The 20,218-nt window shown below is 42.9% G+C and overlaps 1 protein-coding gene across 10 annotated transcripts in view; it reads right to left on the minus strand.

Moving 5' to 3' along the window:
• The window catches only part of LOC110496837 (phosphatase and actin regulator 4B), a 53,759-nt gene that overhangs the window by 22,319 nt on the left and 11,222 nt on the right, over positions 1-20,218 (minus strand). For 3 of the 10 annotated variants that reach the window (XM_090208821.1, XM_090208814.1, XM_090208816.1), the window contains exons 2-3: positions 19,347-19,376; positions 19,036-19,078 (exon numbers count right to left, since the gene is read on the minus strand). The exons of 1 other annotated variant lie outside the window; for it this stretch is intronic. In XM_090208821.1, coding sequence (XP_090064947.1) covers positions 19,036-19,048 — 13 coding nt within the window. In that variant the 5' untranslated portion in view covers positions 19,049-19,078; positions 19,347-19,376. Of the gene's footprint in view, positions 1-12,281; positions 14,311-18,356; positions 18,638-19,035; positions 19,079-19,346; positions 19,377-20,218 lie in introns of those variants that run through there. 6 more of the 10 variants (XM_090208820.1, XM_090208813.1, XM_090208815.1 and 3 more) reach the window with 3 other exon arrangements.

Below are 20,218 nucleotides of genomic sequence, written 5' to 3' on the forward strand. Positions count from 1 at the left end.
CTTTAGGTTGGAACGTCGGAGCTCTAGATGGAAGGCCGAGTTACTGAGGTGGGTGACTGTTCCAAACAATTTTATTTCCAGTCTGAGTTCTGTTTTTTTAGTTCCCAGTTGTCTTGAACTCATTGAAGTCAGCTATTTCCCAGTTTCGAGTTGTTTTGAATGTGGCATTAATGCTCAGGAGGTAGACGGCAGGGTATTTATTCCCTTTGAGTCAGGAACCAAAACTCCTCCGTAGTGACCTGTGAATGCATTCGGTCACATGACAGCTCGGGTAGCTGTTTGATTTCACTTGACGGCATGTCAACTGAGCCAGGCTCACAGTCAAACGGATTGGGAAGTAGGTCCCAAAGTGCTCTTACAAGTGTTGGAGGTGATTAGTCATCACTTGTGTGGGACACTTACTGATGCGGTTTTCTGTTAGAAACATGCAGTCGAGGAAGGGGGCATAGTTGGCTTTTGAAAGACTCTCCAATAATAATAATAATTTCCTCTAAAACCACTGACTCAGTCACTCATCTGTAGAATGTTTTTGTATTTCCCCTGTATGCTTGTGTTCAGTTTTCTAAACATGTCTGTTACATAGGCAAGGAGACATCTTACTTTCATTAGACAGAAAGTCAAAGTCAGTTTTATTTTGTTTATACATCCCATTGTGAATGACAACAGTTCCTCTCTCAATGTGAAAAATCTTTCCAACACTCCCCTCGATAACTACCAAGCCTCGGTATGAAATAGAACATTTATGCTACTGTAGCTTGTGTCGGGGGGCTAGGGTCAGTCTGTTATATCTGGAGTATTTATCCTGTCTTGTCTTGTGTGAATTTAAAGTTCTCCCTCTCATCGGCTATGAAAAGCCAACTGACATTTACTCCTGAGGTGCTGACCTGTTGCACCCTCTACAACCACTGATTATTATTATTTGACCCTGCTGGTCATCTATGAACATTTGAACATCTTGGCCATGTTCTGTTATAATCTCCACCCGGCACAGCCAGAAGAGGAACTGGCCACCCCTAATAGCCTGGTTCCTCTCTAGGTTTCCTAGGTTCTGGCCTTTCTAGGGAGTTTTTCCTAGCCACCGTGCTGCTACACCTGTATTGCTTGCTGTTTGGGGTTTTAGGCTGGGTTTCTGTACAGCACTTTAACATATCAGCTGATGTAAGAAGGGCTATATAAATACACTGCTCAAAAAAATAAAGGGAACACTGAAATAATAACATCCTAGATCTGAATGAATGAAATATTATGATTAAATACACTTTCTTCTTTACATAGTTGAATGTGCTGACAACAAAATCACACAAAAATTATCAATGGAAATCTAATTTATCAACCCATGGAGGTCTGGATTTGGAGTCACACTCAAAATTAAAGTGGAAAACCACACTACATGCTGATCCAACTTTGATGTAATGTCCTTAAAACAAGTCAAAATGAGGCTCAGTAGTGTGTGCGGCCTCCACGTGCTTGTATGACCTCCCTACAACGCCTGGGCATGCTCCTGATGAGGTGGCGGATGGTCTCCTGAGGGATCTCCTCCCAGACCTGGACTAAAGCATTCGCAAACTCCTGGACAGTCTGTGGTGCAACGTGGCGTTGGTGGATGGAGCGAGACATGATGTCCCAGATGTGCTCAATTGGATTCAGGTCTGGGGAACAGGCGGGCCAGTCTATAGCATCAATGCCTTCCTCTTGCAGGAACTGCTGACACACTCCAGCCACATGCGGTCTAGCATTGTCTTGCATTAGGAGGAACCCAGGGCCAACCACACCAGCATATGGTCTCACAAGGGGTCTGAGGATCTCATCTCGGTACCTAATGGTAGTCAGGCTTCCTTGGAGAGCAGATGGAGGGCTGTGCGGCCCCCCAAAGAAATGCCACCCCACACCATGACTGACCCACCGCCAAAACGGTCATGCTGGAGGATGTTGCAGGCAGCAGAACGTTCTCCACGGCGTCTCCAGACTCGTCTGTCACATGTGCTCAGTGTGAACCTGCTTTCATCTGTGAAGAACACAGGGCGCCAGTGGCGAATTTGCCAATCTTGGGTGTTCTCTAGCAAATGCCAAACGTCCTGCACGGTGTTGGGCTGTAAGCACAACTCCCACCTGTGGATGTCGGGCCCTCATACCACCCTCATGGAGTCTGTTTCTGACAGTTTGAGCAGACACATGCACATTTGTGGCCTGCTGGAGGTCATTTTGCAGGGCTCTGGCAGTGCTCCTCCTGCTCCTCCTTGCAAAGGCGGAGGTAGCGGTCCTGCTGCTGGGTTGTTGCCCTCCTACGGCCTCCTCCACGTCTCCTGATGTACTGGCCTGTCTCCTGGTAGCGCCTCCATGCTCTGGACACTACGCTGACAGCAAACCTTCTTGCCACAGCTCGCATTGATGTGCCACCCTGGATGAGCTGCACTACCTGAGCCACTTGTGTGGGTTGTAGACTCCGTCTCATGCTACCACTAGAGTGAAAGCACTGCCAGCATTCAAAAGTGACCAAAACATCAGCCAGAAAGCATAGGAACTGAGAAGTGGTCTGTGGTCACCACCTGCAGAACCACTCCTTTATTGGGGGTGTCTTGCTAATTGCCTATTATTTCCACCTGTTGTCTATTCCAGTTGCACAACAGCATGTGAAATTTATTGTCAATCAGTGTTGCTTCCTAAGTGGACAGTTTGATTTCACAAAAGTGTGATTGACTTGGAGTTACATTGTGTTGTTTAAGTGTTCCCTTTATTTTTTTTGAGCAGTGTACATTTGATTTGAACATTGTCATGCGCTGATCCCACATCTCCAGATATACTGAACAAAAATATAAAAACGCAATTTTCAAAGATTTTACTGAAATCAGAAAATCAGTAAACTTAAATACATATATTAGGGCCTAATATATGGATTTCACATGACTGGGAATACAGATATGCATCTGTTGGTCAGCACGTACCTTAAAAAAAGGGCCTGAATCTCGTCACGTTATTTCTGCGCATTCAAATTGTCATAGATAAAATGCAATTGTGTTCATTGTACGTAGCTTATGCCCATACCATAACCCCACTGCCACCATGGGGCACTGTTCACAACATTGACCTCAGAAAACCGCTCTCACACACACACCATCATACAAGCGGTCTGCGGTTGTGAGGCTAGTTGGACGTACTGCCAAATTCTCTAAACCGAAGTTGGACGGCTTATGGTAGAGAACTGAACATTAAATTCTCTGGCAATAGCACTGGTGGACGTTCCTCCAGTCAGAATGCCAATTGGTGCACCTGTGTAATGATCATGCTGTTTAATCAGCTTCTTGATATGCCACACCTCTCAGGTGGATGGATTATCTTGGCAAAGGAGAAACGCTCTAACAGGGATGTAAACAAATTGGGGCACAAAATGTGAGAGAAAGAAGGTTTTTGTGCATTTGAAAAATGTATTTCAGCTCATGAAACATGCGACCAACACTTTACATGTTGCATTTATATTTTTGTTGAGTGTACTTTTGCGAACAAGCTTGAGCACAGTGGATGTAGTTTACAATCAAAGTTACCTGCTGCAGTATATCGGAGGCATGTGCTCAGCTCTTTTGCCACCAGTTGCTCTCAGTGGCAAAGGGAAGCACATTCACGGCCTGCCCGCCGTAGATGGAGCCCCATTTGTGCAAAAGCCCACCATTCGATCCCATATGGAATCTGTTCTTCGTCAATATAGCCTTGGAGAACACTTAACATCCCCTGTGCAGTTTCATGCTCGGGAATCATGAGACAGAGAATATGTCCTGGTGAATATTATCCCCCAACACGTATAGCGAACAAAATGCAATGCATGGACTAGAGGTCGACCGATTATGATTTTTCAACGCCGATACCGATTGGAGGTCCAAAAAAAAGCAGATACCAAATTAATATATGACAATTACAACAATACTGAATGAACACTTATTTGAACTTAATATAATACATAAATAAAACCAATTAAGCCTTAAATAAATCATGAAAATGTTCAATTTGGTTTAAATAATGCAAATACACAGTGTTGGAGAAGTAAAAATGCAATATGTGCCATGTAAGAAAGCTAACTTTTAAGTTCCTTGCTCAGGACATGAACATACGCAAGCTGGTGGTTCCTTTAGACATGAGTCCGCAATATTCCCAGTTAAGAAGTTTTAGGTTGTAGTTATAGGAATTATAGGACCATTTCTCTCTATACCGTTTGTATTTCATATACCTTTGACTATTGGATGTTCTAATAGGCACTATAGTATTGCCAGCTTAATCTCGGGAGTTGATAGACTTGAAGTCATAAACAGCGCTGTGCTTCAAGCTAAGAGCTGCTGTTTGAATGAATGCATACGAGCCTGCTGCTGCCTACCACCGCTCAGTCAGACTGCTCTATCAAATCATATACTTAATTATAATAAACACAGAAATACGAGCCGTTGGTCATACAGTGGGGCAAAAAAGTATTTAGTCAGCCACCAATTGTGCAAGTTCTCCCACTTAAAAAGATGAGGCCTGTCATTTTCATCATAGGTACACTTCAACTATGACAGACAAAATGAGAAGAAAAAAATCCAGAAAATCACATTCTAGGATTTTTAATGAATTTATTTGCAAATTAGGCTTGAAAATAAGTATTTGGTCACCTACAAACAAGCAAGATTTCTGGCTCACACAGACCTGTAACTTCTTCTTTAAGAGGCTCCTCTGTCCTCCACTCGTTACCTGTATTAATGGCACCTGTTTGAACTTGTTATCAGTATAAAATACACCTGTCCACAACCTCAAACAGTCACACTCCAAACTCCACTATGGCCAAGACCAAAGAGCTGTCAAAGGACACCAGAAACAAAATTGTAGACCTGCGCCAGGCTGGGAAGACTGAATCTGCAATAGGTAAGCAGCTTGGTTTGAAGGAATCAACTGTGGGAGCAATTCTTAGGAAATGGAAGACATACAAGACCACTGATAATCTGATAATGATCACAAGAAAGGTGAGCAAAAATACCAGAACCACACGGGGGGGACCTAGTGAATGACCTGCAGAGAGCTGGGACCAAAGTAACAAAGCCTACCATCAGTAACACACTACGCCGCCAGGGACTCAAATCCTGCAGTGCCAGACGTGTCCCCCTGCTTAAGCCAGTACATGTCCAGGCCCGTCTGAAGTTTGCTAGAGAGCATTTGGATGATCCAGAAGAAGATTGGGAGAATGTCATATGGTCAGATGAAACCAAAATATAACTTTTTGGTAAAAACTCAACTCGTCGTGTTTGGAGGACAAATAATGCTGAGTTGCATCCAAAGAACACCATACCTACTGTGAAGCATGGGGGTGGAAACATCATGCTTTGGGGCTGTTTTTCTGCAAAGGGACCAGGACGACTGATCCGTGTAAAGGAAAGAATGGGGCCATGTATCGTGAGATTTTGAGTGAAAACCTCCTTCCATCAGCAAGGGCATTGAAGATGAAACGTGGCTGGGTCTTTCAGCATGACAATGATCGCAAACACACCGCCCGGGCAACGAAGGAGTGGCTTCGTAAGAAGCATTTCAAGGTCCTGGAGTGGCCTAGCCAGTCTCCAGATCTCAACCCCATAGAATATCTTTGGAGGGAGTTGAAAGTCCTTGTTGCCCAGCAACAGCCCCAAAACATCACTGCTCTAGAGGAGATCTGCATGGAGGAATGGGCCAAAATACCAGCAACAGTGTGTGAAAACCTTGTGAAGATTTACAGAAAACGTTTGACCTCTGTCATTGCCAACAAAGGGTATATAACAAAGTATTGAGATAAGTATTTGGTCAATAACAAAAGTTTATTTTTCCACCATAATTTGCAAATAAATGTATAAAAAAATCCTACAATGTGATTTTCTGGATTTTTTTTCTTATTTTGTCTGTCATAGTTGAGGTGTACCTATGATGAAAATTACAGGCCTCATATTTTTAAGTGGGAGAAATTGCACAATAGGTGGCTGACAATACTTTTTTGCCCCACTGTATATATGGTCAAATCCGGAAACTATGATTTAGAAAAAACAAAACGTATATTCTTTCAGTGAAATACGGAACCGTTCCATATTTTATCAAATGTGTGTCAACCCATAAGTCTAAATATTACTGTTACATTGCACAACCTTCAATGTTGTCATAATTATGTACAATTCTGGCAAATTAATTACGGTCTTTGTTAGGAATGAATGGCCTTTCAACAGTTGGCAACGAGCCATGAGGGCCAGGCATATACCCTGACTCTGCTTACACTGAACGCAAGAGAAGTGACAATTTCCCTAGTTAATATTGCCTGCTAACATGATTTTTTTTAAATTACATATATGCAGGTTTTAAAAAATATATACTTGTGTATTGATTTTAAGAAAGGCATTGATGTTCATGGTTAGGTATATTATTGCAACGATTGTGCTTTTTTCACGAATGCGCTTGTTCAATCATCACCCAGTTGGCAAAATTGAAGAAGGCTGCGATTCGATGATCAATTAACAGACACCGCATTGATTATATGCAATGAGGAACAAGCTAGTTAACCTAGTAATATCATCAACCATGTGTAGTTTTTTTTATAAGATAAGTTTAATGCTAGCTAGCAACTGCCACACAGCCTGCCACACAGTCTCCTTGTGGATTGCAATGTAATTGGCTATAACTGGACGTTACGGATTGTTATGAAAAGTTGAAAATCGGCCCTAATTAGATCGGCCATGCCGCCCATTTGAAAAGCATAAGCTGGGGAGTTTGAGTCGTTCAGGCAGAGTTCCCTCTTGACTGCTAGCAATACCATAAATTAATATTTTAACAGTGATATCTGACAACGGTATTGATGTGTGTTTCTGTGCCTCTGCCTCCCCACATATTGTTTTCACAATATCAATTGCGGACAGTAATATCAAAGACTGCAAAAGTGTGTGGTTTCATAGTGTAGTGGGCCGAGCCATTCACTGTGGGAATTATTCAAGTGCTGCTTTTTCCCATGATCTAAGCACTCTGGTTGAATTTTATATTTTAATCATTTTCATTTCGATTTAAGGTTGATAATACATATAGAGAACAGAAATGCAGAGAAATGCAGTTCCCTGCAGTACGTCTTCTTGAGGTTAGTCTAGGGTAAATGTATCAGCAGCAGAGCTCAGAACATATTTCATTTGGGTACAGACAGTTCCATACTTTATCATGGTCACCAGAACTGTCCGTACCAACTGAACACCAGCAATCACCATGCCAAGTCACCATAACTAATAGCTTAGCTACACTGTATTCTACATGAAATCATTTGGGATTAAGTCTAAGCCTTAGTTTACGTTGCTGAAAATGATACACCTCATTCAAATGAGTGCTCCTTTTTATGTCCCTTTAAATTCAGAACAATGTTGTCAGGTGCAGGTATTTCTATGAGAAGTCTTTGTCGGTTCAGTTCTGAGTCTCGTGTGATCGCCGGTTGACCGCAGAGAGGTCTTAACCTGAACTGTTTGGCAGTGCAGCGATGCAGGGGACAGGGAGGGGTGGTGGGTAGTGAATCTTCCCTCCGTCAAACACACTGGCCTCACAGCTGCTCCTCACACTATATCCTAGACAGACAGACTAAACAGGTGCTGGGAGGGGAGAAATAGGGGGTTGTCTGTCTCTTGGTGTGTGTGGCGAGGCAACCATGTTACAATTAAATACGACAACGTGAGAAGAGAAAGCAGGTATCCGAGTACAGCAGAGATGGAGAATAAAGGTGACGCCACAGAGTCAGACAACCCTAGACCGACAGGGCCCCCGCTACACAGAGACCGACAGGGCCCCCGCTACACCTATCAGCACACACACTTCTTGTTTGAACAGATATGTGACAATATTGTCAAGGTGAATGCACCCATTGTTTCCCGGCTTTAAAATCCACCTGCTGCCATTACTGTGTTAACATGACAAGCCGAGAGAAGCAGTGAGAGCTGCTAGGGTAGCAGTAATACTGAAGGGTCCATACGGTAAATGACCCATACCAATGCCATGACACGAGTCAACAGGTTCTGAAACCTACATGGAGTAACATAGCCATAAAGTCGGAATTACATTCTATTCCTATGAGCGTAGCACTGTGGTGGTATACTATGCATGCATGCAGTGGAAGTATGCACAGGAGTACTGTACTTAAGAAATACATACACTACCGTTCAAAAGATGAATTAATTAAATAGTACCCGCAAAACACCAGTCTCAACGTCAACAGTGAAGAGGCGACTCCGGGATGCTGGCCTTCGAGGCAGAGTTCCTCTGTCCAATGTCTGGTCTTTTGCCCATCGAAATATTTTATTTTTATTGGCCAGTCTGAGAAATAGCTTTTTCTTTGCAACCCTGCCTAGAAGGCCAGCATCCCGGGGTCGCCTCTTCACTGTTGACATTGAGACTGGTGTTTTGCGGGTACTATTTAATGAAGCTGCCAGTTGAAGACTTGTGGGGAGTATGTTTCTCAAACTAGATACTAATTGCACAACAGTTGTGCACCGGGGCCACCCACTCCTCTTTCTATTTTGGTTAGAGCCAGTTTGCGCTGTTCTGTGAAGGGAGTAGTACACCGCGTTGTACGAGATCTTCAGTTTTGGCAATTTCTCACATGGAATAGCCTTCATTTATCAAAACAAGAATAGACTGAAGAGTTTCAGAAGAAAGTTGAACCTGTAATCGAAACCACAAATGCTGATGCTCCAGATACTCAACTAGTCTAAAGAAGGCCAGTTTTATTGCTTCTTTTAACAGGACAACAGTTTTCCGCTGTGCTAACATAATTGCAGAAGGGTTTTCTAAAAATCAATTAGCCTTATAAAATGATAAACTTGGATTGGCTAACACAACGTGCCATTGGAACACAGGAGTGACGGTTGCTGATAATGGGCCTCTGTACGCCTATGTAAATTTTTTTAATTTTAATTTTTTAAAATCAGCCGTTTCCAGCTACAATAGCCATTTACAACATTAACAATGTCTACAGTGTATTTCTGATCAAATGTTATTTTAAAATGGACAAAAAAAGTGCTTTTCTTTAAAAAAAACAAGGACATTTTTAAGTGACCCCAAACTTTTGAACGGTAGTGTATATATGTACTGCACTGTATGCGTCACCATGTGTTACAAGTTTATTGTATGCAATAACTTCCTGACATTCATAACATTACCAACTCAGTTTAAAGTATGCAATTCCTGCTAGGCCTACACTACATTAACATTCCCCAAGGGGCTCCAATATATAAAAACACATGTACTTTAAAAAAAAATTTAACTAGGAAAGTCAGTAAAGAACAAATTCATATTTACAATGACGGCCTGCCCCAGCCAAGCCCTAACCCGGAGGACTCTGGGCCAACTGTGTGCCGCCCTATGGGACTCCAACTCACGGCGCCACTCGGGAGCCCAAATCTGTATACATTGTACAAATAAAATAGCCAAACCCAGGCATAAAATTCCTTTACCTTTTTAAAGAGCTCGAAGTGCACAACAAAACAATGCCAACGTATAAAAAGTCCACAACCTCACACTAGGGCCATATAAAATATTATATCACGGTATTTAAATAAATTGGACAGTATGACGGTATTTAAAAAGAAAAAGTTAAACAATTGCTTTATGAGGGTGGCAACATTTACATTCTAAGTGATTTCAATGAGTCTCTCCATTCTGATTGTTTTATACTGTTCAATTCAACCAAAACATATTTCAGCACTTTTATCATTTCCGCATTTCCTGCACTCAATTGCAGTGGTGAAAAAAGTACCCAAATTGTCATACTTGAGTAAAAATAAAGCTTTGTTAATAGAAAATGACTCAAATACAAGTGAAAGTCACCCAGTAAAATACTACTTGAGTTAAAGTATTTGGTTTTAAATATACTTAAGTATCAAAAGTAAAAGTACAAATTCCTAATATTAAGCAAACCAGGTGGCATCATTTTCTTGTTTTTGTATTTAAAGATAGCCAGGGGCACACTCAGACATAATTTATGAAGGAAGCATGTGTTTTTTGTGTTTTGTGAGTCCCCCAGAGCATAGGCAGTAGATGACCAGGGATGTTCTTGACAAGTGCGTGAATTGGACCATTTTGGTCCAATTTTTGGACTTGCTAAGCATTCAAAATGTAACGAGTACTTTTAGGTGTCAAGGAAAATATGAAGTAAAAAGAACAGTATTTTTTTTGAAGAATGCAGATACCGGACAGATACCAGAAAAAAAAAACTTTTGTACTTTTAAGTATTTGTACACCACTGCTCAATTGAGATCATTTCCACACTGCCATGTAGGGCTGCACGATATGGACAAATAATCTAGGACTTATTTTTAACCAAATGTTGCAATTGTGATTTGACTTGTGAATTAGAGCAAAACTGTTGGAATCATAGAAACAGAATGACTATTGTAATTCTATAGCTAGAACATAATAGTGGACACTTTGAATACAGTGTTGTTTGAAATGACAAATTCAAATGCCCGGGAGGAGATATTGTGACAGGGTAGGAACGAAAGTGTTGATAAGTGTTTCCTAGGGAACCCGATAATCTTTGGCTACATTTAATGTTCTCTTAGCTACTTCATGTAGCGAACATATTCTTGCTTCACATAACCCTCTTTGATTTCCTCTCTGTTGCACAAACAACATGCCAATTTAGGTCTACACTGCCTAACAATCAGCGACTCAAGATTCAAGCCTAATAAATTAGACTGGAGCGCAACTATACCCCCATCAAGCAGGGACTGGAGATCGCTCTCTACATACAGTTTACAGAGGAACAGTCTAAATCCAACAGTTATGTGTTCTGCCCTTTCAGTCATAGCAGCAAAAACAGGTTTCAGTTTCTGTGTGAATTAGAGAGGAACAATGGTGGCTTTAGGCAAACTGTACAACCCCACAAGAAGAGATGGAATCCTGACACACACACTCGAGATGGCAGCTGGTGCCTTGCACTCCCAGCTCCACTGTTTTTAATAAAAGATTCCATGTTCCATGATAAAAAAAGGGGTGAGGGAGAGATAGAGTGAGGGATAAAAGAGGAGTTTAGACAGCAGAGTGGTCGGTGAAGTTTAGACAGCAGAGTGGTCGTGTAATTGGTGTAGTTTAGACAGCAGAGTGGTCGGTGAAGTTTAGACAGCAGAGTGGTCGTGTAATTGGTGTAGTTTAGACAGCAGAGAGGTCAGTGAGGTTGGTGTAGTTTAGACAGCAGAGAGGTCGGTGTAGTTGGTGTAGTTTAGACAGCAGAGTGGTCGGTGTAGTTTAGACAGCAGAGTGGTCAGTGTAGTTTAGACAGCAGAGAGGTCGGTGTAGTTGGTGTAGTTTAGACAGCAGAGAGGTCGGTGTATTTTAGACAGCAGCGAGGTCGGTGTAGTTTAGACAGCAGAGAGGTCGGTGTAGTTTAGACAGCAGAGAGGTCGGTGTAGTTTAGACAGCAGAGAGGTCGGTGTAGTTTAGACAGCAGAGAGGTCGGTGTAGTTTAGACAGCAGAGAGGTCGGTGTAGTTTAGACAGCAGAGAGGTCGGTGTAGTTTAGACAGCAGAGAGGTCGGTGTAGTTTAGACAGCAGAGAGGTCGTTGTAGTTTAGACAGCAGAGAGGTCGGTGTAGTTTAGACAGCAGAGAGGTCGGTGTAGTTTAGACAGCAGAGAGGTCGGTGTAGTTTAGACAGCAGAGAGGTCGGTGTAGTTTAGACAGCAGAGAGGTCGGTGTAGTTTAGACAGCAGAGAGGTGTAGTTTAGACAGCAGAGAGGTGTAGTTTAGACAGCAGAGAGGTGTAGTTTAGACAGCAGAGAGGTGTAGTTTAGACAGCAGAGAGGTGTAGTTTAGACAGCAGAGAGGTGTAGTTTAGACAGCAGAGTGGTGTAGTTTAGACAGCAGAGTGGTGTAGTTTAGACAGCAGAGTGGTCGGTGAGGTTTGTGTATTACACAATCACCACATTCCAGCATCCATTCCCTCACACCTGTCTGTGCCTGCACTTCTCTGCCTCCGTTCTTTCTCTGTTTCCAACACAAAAACACCTGCACCACATTTCCTCCATATCCGCCTACCCTCTCGGTTCCATGTTAACACAAACACTTCTCTACAAAACATTCCAAACAAACTCCTCTTCCAAAGACACCAATACAAAAGCAGGTCCTGTTAGGTCCACTGTTCTCCCACGCCAACAAAAACAAATAGCACTATCCTGAGTAGGCTACTAAACAGTCAAACTCCTCTTCCAAAAACAAACGCAAAGTCAAATACAAAAGCTCATTTCCTCAGGTTCTATACATGCACCTGTCCTGTCCTTAGACTCACCGGTGTTGTGTTGAGGAGGTTGCTGTTGGTGTTGCTGGGGCACTGTCTCAGCGTTGCTGGCATTCTGTCCCATGCTACCCCACGCCCCAGTCCCACCAGCCCCTACCTCTCCTGGGGTCCACGGCAGAGAGGAGGGATACAGACACACTGAGGAAAAAATAGATCCCAGCTACGATCCTCGCCAACAAACACAACCGCCTTAACGCTCCTGTAACCCAAGACACTCCTACTTCCTCGGCTCACATCGTTCTCTACCTCTTTTTCTCTTTCTTTCTAGTCCTGCCCTGCCCTTCCGTCTATTGCTCTGTGTGTTTTGGTCTTGCTCTCTCTCACACACTCGCTAACTCACTCTTTGAAGCTAGCCCCTCCTCCCTTCCTTCCTGTCTGTCTAGCTGACTTCATAAATAAAGTATGCCAGTTATAAGGCAGCAGCATACCAACAGTCTCAGATGCCGGTCATTCCTCACTGCAGATCTTTCAGGGGCAAAGTTTACAGGAGGTGAGAGAGTGAGCTTGGTAGTGGTGGGGGGTAGGAGAGGAGTGGAGGGTAGGCCCAGAGTGTAGTCAAGCCCAGAGAGGTTTGAGTCAGAGTGGGCCCCTCCAGCAGAGCAGAGAGAGCAGCACCCAGGCACAACGGCAATGGGAGGGCTCTCTGCTCGCTGGATAACAGACCCGGGGTCAAATATTATTCAAAATTTTTTCAGATACTTTATCTGGGCTTGATTGAGGTTGCCTAGCACAATGGGACCAATGTAATATGTGCAAGAGTGCAAACTCCACCCATCTGGTACTCCAGGCAGACTAGAGCAAAAGCTTACACTATTTGAGAGAATTCAAATAGTATTTGAAACCATGTCTGCTGGGGAGAGAAGAGGTTGGTAACGTGAGAAGTGGTGGAAGGTGAGATGGGTCTAGGTGGAGGGTTGACCTTCGCACCAAGAAAAGGGGAAGTGATGTCACTGAGGTTTCGTGTTACTCTCCCAGAGTCAACCACATAGCCTATAATGTGAAGTGCACCACACATGAGTGAAGGGAGGACAGAAGCATGTGCCGTTGTGCAGAAGGACAGCTGAATGGTAGAGTTGTTGCTGACAGGTTAATCAAAACACTTTTCTTATTGTATGGATAGTTTGAAAAGGCCCAACTGTTGAGGAAGAGAGAAAACACTAGCATAACAGCTCACCTAAGATGCCCCAACGTTAACACAATGCTAAAATCAACACCGGCACAATATCGCAGGGCATGCTGAATTCTACAGAACACCTGAGCACACATTTCCTCAAGGTGTTTCTGTTTGCTATCGGTCTTTTTTTTCACAGTGGGAATATTGGGGGAAGTGAACTGACAAAGGGAGCAGGACATTTCAGTGAGTGTTTAACGTGTCAGTCAGAAATCCCTGTTTAACTGCAATGTTCCTTCAGCCCTGCTTTACTGAACTGCAGTAGCAGTGAGTGGTGTGGTTAGAGCCACTCCGTTTAGGCTGAGGGTGTGAGAGGAGAAATAGCTACTGGAAGGAGAGATAAGGTGGGTTAGAGGGAGGGAGGTAAGGAAGGGATGGGAGAGGAAGGCATGTCTTTCCTCCAGCCAATCAGACCGAGCGGGCTGTGCACTAGACTAAGGATACAACCCTGTCAAGTCTACAAGAAGATACAACCCAGAGTCCACAAAGACATTCCATTTACTGAGAATCTTATCAAGAGAAGATTTGACAATCAGCGTTGCCTGGTTGACCGTGAGGCCAACATGTGAATAGACTGTATTAATGCCTCCACTCAAATTCAGTCTGTGCCAATACATGTAACAGTACAGATCAGCTTACCTAAAAATGTGAAACTGCTATGAAATACAGGAAGCCCTGCTGGATGAGAGATGTTCTCGCAAATAGCAACGTGCAAAGTCCATCTCAAACTCTGACTGCAGAGCATGAAGGAAATCAACAGTTGGTTCTTCCCCTAGCCTAGCTATAATAGCCTAAGACTAAATGAACTAGTAGCCCAGTGAACCTAAACAGTCACAGAAATGCATTTACTCAACCTTTAGAGACCAGCCTACAATATTGACAGTAGGCTAACAGAAGACAAACAAACTAAACCAGGAAATGTGGCTCATTAAAAGACAACTAAAAACTCATAGTTGAAGTCGGAAGTTTACATACACTTAGGTTGGAGTCATTAAAACTTGTTTTTAAACCACTCCACAAATGTATTGTTAACAAACTACAGTTTTGGCAAGTAGGTAATTTTTCCAACAATTGTTTACAGACAGATTATTTCACTGTATCACAATTCCAGTGGGTCAGAAATGTACATAAACTATGTTGACTGTGCCTGTAAACAGCTTGGGAAATTCCATAAAATTATGTCATGGCTTTAGAAGCTTCTGATAGACTAATTGACATAATTTGAGTCAATTGGAGGTGTACCTGTGAATGTATTTCAAGGCCTACCTTCAAACTAAGTATCCCTTTGCTTGACATCTTGTGAAATTCAAAATAAAATCAGCCAAGACTTCAGAAAAGAAAATTGGAGACCTCCAAGTCTGGTTCATCCTTGGGAGCAATTTCCAAACACCTGAAGGTACCACGTTCATCTGTACCAACCATGGTACATAAGTATAAACACCATGGGACCACGCAGCAGTCATACCACTCAAGAAGGAGACGCATTCGGTCTCCTAGAGATGAACGTACGTTGGTGCGAAAAGTGCAAATCAATCCCAGAACAGCAGCAAAGAACATTGTGAAGATGCTGAAGGAAACAAGTACAAAAGTATCTATATCCACAGTAAAACGAGTCCTATATCAACATAACCTGAAAGGCCGATCAGCAAGGAAAAAGCCACTGCTCCAAAACTGCCATAAAAAAAGCCAGACTACGGTTTGCAACTGCCTATGGGGACAAAAATCGTACTTTTTGGAGAAATGTCCTCTGGTCTGATGAAACAAAAATAGAACTGTTTGGCCATAATGACCATCGTTATGTTTGGAGGAAAAAGGGAGAGGCTTGCAAGCCGAAGAACACCATCACAACCGTGAAGCATGGGGGTGGCAGCATCATGTTGTGGGGTTCGTTGCTGCAGGAGGGACTGATGCACTTCACAAAATAGATGGCATCATGAAGCAGGAAAATGATGTGGATATATTGAAGCAACATCTCAAGACATCAGTCGGGAAGTTAAAGCTTGGTCGCAAATGGGTCTTCCAAATGGACAATGACCCCAAGCATACTTCCAAAATTGTGGCAAAATGGCTTAAGGACAACAAAGTCAAGGTATTGGAGTGGCCATCACAAAGCCCTGACCTCAATCCTATAGAACATTTGTGGGCAGAACTGAAAAAGTGTGTGCGAGCAAGGAGGCCTACAAACCTGACTCAGTTACACCAGCTCTGTCAGGAGGAATGGGACAAAATTTACACCAACTTATTGTGGGAAGCTTGTGGAAGGCTACCAGAAACGTTTGACCCAAGTTAAACAATTTGAAGGCAATGCTACCAAATACTAACTGACTGTATGTGAACTTCTGACCCACTGGGAATGTGATGAAAGAAATAAAAGCTGAAATAAATCATTCTCCCTACTAGTGACATTTCACATTCTTAAAATGAAATGGTGATCCTAACTGAACTAAGACATTAAACGTCAGGAATTGTGGAAAAACTGAGTTTAAATGCATTTGGCTAAGGTGCATGTAAACTTCCGACTTCAACTGTAGCCTGAGTGGAACAATGTGAATAAACCTATTGAAGCTCAATATAATATACACTCAATCAATAGTTTATTAGGTACAAAACTCTGTTCACGAAAATGATTTACACCTACAGACAGTGAGTCACCACAGCACCGTGGCTTGCTATATAAAGCAGGCAGACAGGCATCCAGTTACTGTTTGATTGAACGTTAGAATGGGCAAAACAAGTGACCTGGGCAACTTGAAGCATGGTATGATCGTCGGTGCCAGGCGCGCCAGTTCCAGTATCTCAGAAATGACTGGCCCCCTGGGCTTTTCAAGCACGACAGTGTCTAGGGTTGATCAAGAATGATGTGGCAAACAAAAACATCCAGTCAGTGGCAGTCCTGTGGGCGAAAACAGTTTGTTGATGAGAGGTCGAAAGAGAATGGCAAGAATCGTACAAGCTAACAGACGGGCCACAAACAGGCAAATAAGGGCGCAATACAAAAGTGGTGTGCAGAACGGCATCTCGGGAACGCACTACTCATCGATCCTTGTCACGGACGGGCTACTGTAGCAGGTGACCACACCGGGCTCCACTCCTATCAGCTAAAAACAAGAAGCTGCTCCAGTGGGCATGCCATCATCAACACTAGACAATTGATGAGAGGAAAAACACCTCAAACTATATGGGTGAACTTAATAAACTGGCTACTGAGTGTATATGAATAAGAATAATGGCCATTGAGCAGATGCTTTTATTCAAAATAACTTAGTCATGCTTGCATCTTTTTTTTTGTTGTTACGTATGGCCTGGTCTCGGGAATTGAACCCACTACCCTGCCGTTACAAGTGACATGCTCTACCAACTGAGCTACAAAGGTCCACCATAACCAATGAATGATTTACAGACTAGTTGGCTGTGGGAATGTGCAGTTTGTTGACACATTCCTAAACCGTTCAGTTACAGGTGTCACAATTCTTGGAACGATAACTTACTTGACACTTGTTCAAGCCTGTCAATGTTTCAAACAGTGCTATTTTGAATACAGAGTGTAACCTATAAAAGTAGCCAACTGTTTACTGCTCTGAATGTAGTAGTCAGTGTGTGAAGGTCTACAGTGAATGACCTTGACTTAAAAATAAAAAAAGATTGAGTGTGCGTCTTTTCAAATCTGACACTACTCGATTCAAAAACCTGTTTGCCTCTGTTGAGGCACAGTGCAGAACACAGTAGCTCCCTCTAGTGGTAAATACAAGAAACTGAGCCCTCGCTCAAGAGGAAATGACAGGCAGGAATGTTAGGAATGTGAGGCTATAGGTCAGCTTTTTGATACAACGTCCTAATCTGGCCTACTACACTGGGAACCATAGCTGGCTGTCAGCTGGTCCCTACATGGATCCATACCGGCCTTATTGACTATTATCAAAGGAATATCTGTGATAACAAAAAACGTTTATTTGTTTGAGCTGAATAAAAATAGGCTAGTGCATGACTCAACACAATACAAATTCCATAATACTGATGAATCATCATCAAGTCACACACAATACAGGAGTCATGGGCAAGAGAATATTCTTATTGCTTACATGACTATACAAATAGATTGAATTACTGCCACTGACTATGTCACTCCAGTCACTGCCAAAACCACCACCACTGATATAAAAGGCCCCATCAGAGCCCTGTACAGCTCTGGGCACTATGATGGGGAAGGAATCAGTCTGGTTTAAACACCTCCGTTGAAAACTGTTTAAGAGACAGGGAGGAAATCAAATCAGTCAGGTGTATTTATACTGAGCTGGGCCACTAGGACAGCCAGGGTCAGAAAGCCAGCCAGGGTCAGAGTTGAGTAGATCTAGCCTTCTATTCTGTCCTAGCTGGTGACTGTGTGTCTGTTCCTCTAAGCCTAATAGTGGCAGGTAGCCTAGCAACCCAACGGTCGCTGGTTCGAATACCCGAGCCGACAAGGTGGGTATAAGTAACTTAAGCCCAATTTGCTCCAGGGACGCCGTAGTACTTTGGCTGACCCTGTAAAACAACACATTTCATTGCATTGTGACAATCTATTTATTTGTTTTTGTGTGTTGGTCAACCTGGACACTGCCCTGACCTGTCCAGAACTGCACCAGACCAGCCCCCACGTCTTTCACTGCCTGGCTTAGGAAGACCAGAGGAGGCCACACACAGCGCCTATCAAAATATCTCGGGCAGCTTAAAGTACAAACAATCACACCGCTCCCCAATTCAGTTGTCAAGTTCAGTCTTTTAGACTCTGCTTGATAAAACTGCCTCACAAATAACTTTGACATTGTTCACCAGTTTCAAACAAATACAAATGTAAAAAACAATTGAACACAAGAACAGAACAGAGAAATCACAAACAGAAACAGCATTTTACTCACATTGTACAGCCATTGCTAGGCCTTTCAGAGATCAATAAACAGACAATACATCCAACGATAGACCGATCGGTTGTGTTCTGCGACAGGGAGACACTAACGAGGCTGTACTTGATACTGTCTCCTCTTCCATGGACTCACATGGAGGTCCTTCCGCAGTTGAAACTAGAGACTACAGCCAAGGCCGCGTGGGGCTGGTAAAAAAAACCCACTGAGCTGTTTCCTAACCTTTACAAGTGTGTCCTCTGCTGGGAGAAAGGCCCAACCAGATAGCCCCTGTCAACAGAGCCATGCGTCACGCTGCACCCAACCCCTAACGGATAGGACAGGCTAGTATCGCTTACCCAACACAGGCAACTTCGCACTTTACACTGTTAGTGTTGACTCCACACTTTCGGCTTCCCTGATACCATTCCTGATGGTAATCTCCAAAGCACACCACAGTAGCATGCAACACTTATAACATCTAGCTAGGTTAGAACACTTATGTGTGGGTTTTCAGATGTTTTGACTGAGGGCAAAAGCTAAGATCACCACAAACAAAATCAAATTTTCCTAGACAATAAGAGCCATTCAAACAGTAAAAGGCATGCCACACTACTACAGCTAGGCTAAATCCATTTTCATAAATCAGTAGGCTAGGATAGAATTTAGGCCTGAATTGAAATCATACTTTTCTTACCACGATTTTCCATCACAGTCCAAAGGCCAGTAGTCAGCAGCTCCTGAGTCAGACAAAAAAGGAAGAAGCAGAGCAAATGAGGAAGTAGAACGACTATACAGACAAAAAAATGACATGGCCTAATTAGACATTTGTTTGACCTAGCCACCCTCATCCTGCATGACTGTGGTCAGAGGTCCTTATACCTCAGATAAGAGCGTGTGTGTAAAAAGAGTAATTCACACCACATCAGATCATCTTTCTAGCAGGCCGAGCATTCAGTCTGTAAGAGGGGGAGAGGAGAGGAGCCAGAGTAGTAAAGTGGTGCTTACCTCTCATCTCCCCAACAGACACCAGACAGGCTGCAAAGCCAGGAAGGAGCAGTTTAGTTAGTGTAAAATTACTTTATACAAAATGGTTTGAGTCTAATATACAGTACCGGTCAAAATCTTGGACACACCTACTCATTCAAGGGCTTCTGTATTTTTACTATTTTCAACATAGTAAAGTTTCTTCAAGGTAGCCAACCTTTGCCTTGACAGCTAAGCACATTCTTGGCATTCTCGCAACCAGCTTCATGAGGTAGTCACCTAGAACGCATTTAAATTAACAGGTTGGCCTTGTTAAAAGTTCATTTGTGGAATTTCTTTCCTTCTTAATGCGTTTGAGCCAATCAGTTGTGTTGTGACAAGGTAGGGGGTATACAGAAGATAGCCCTATTTGGTAAAAGACAAAGTCCATATTATGGCAAGAACAGCTCAAATAAGCTAAGAGTAACAACAGTCCATCCATACTTTGACTGACATGAAAGGTCAGTCAAGCCAGAACATTTCAACAACTTCGAAAGTTTCTTCAAGTGCAGTCAAAAACAATCAAGCGCTATGATGAAACTGGCCACAGGAAAGGAAGACCCAGAGTTACCTCTGCTACAGAGGATAAGTTCATTAGAGTTACCAGCCTCAGAAATTGCAGCCCAAATAAAAGCTTCAGAGTTCAAGTAACAGACATCTCAACATCAACTGTTCAGAGGAGACTGCGTAATTCAGGCCTTCATGGTCAAATTGCTGCAAAGAAACCACCACTAAAAACACACCAGTAAGAAGAAGAGACTTGCTTGGGCCAAGAAACACAAGCAATGGACATTAGACCGGTGGAAATCTGTCCTTTGGACTGATCAATACAAATGTGAGATTTTTGGTTCCTA

Source organism: Oncorhynchus mykiss, chromosome 18 (genome assembly GCF_057628025.1).
Source record: "Oncorhynchus mykiss isolate SJ-2025 chromosome 18, ASM5762802v1, whole genome shotgun sequence".
NCBI classification, from domain to species: Eukaryota; Metazoa; Chordata; class Actinopteri; order Salmoniformes; family Salmonidae; genus Oncorhynchus; species Oncorhynchus mykiss.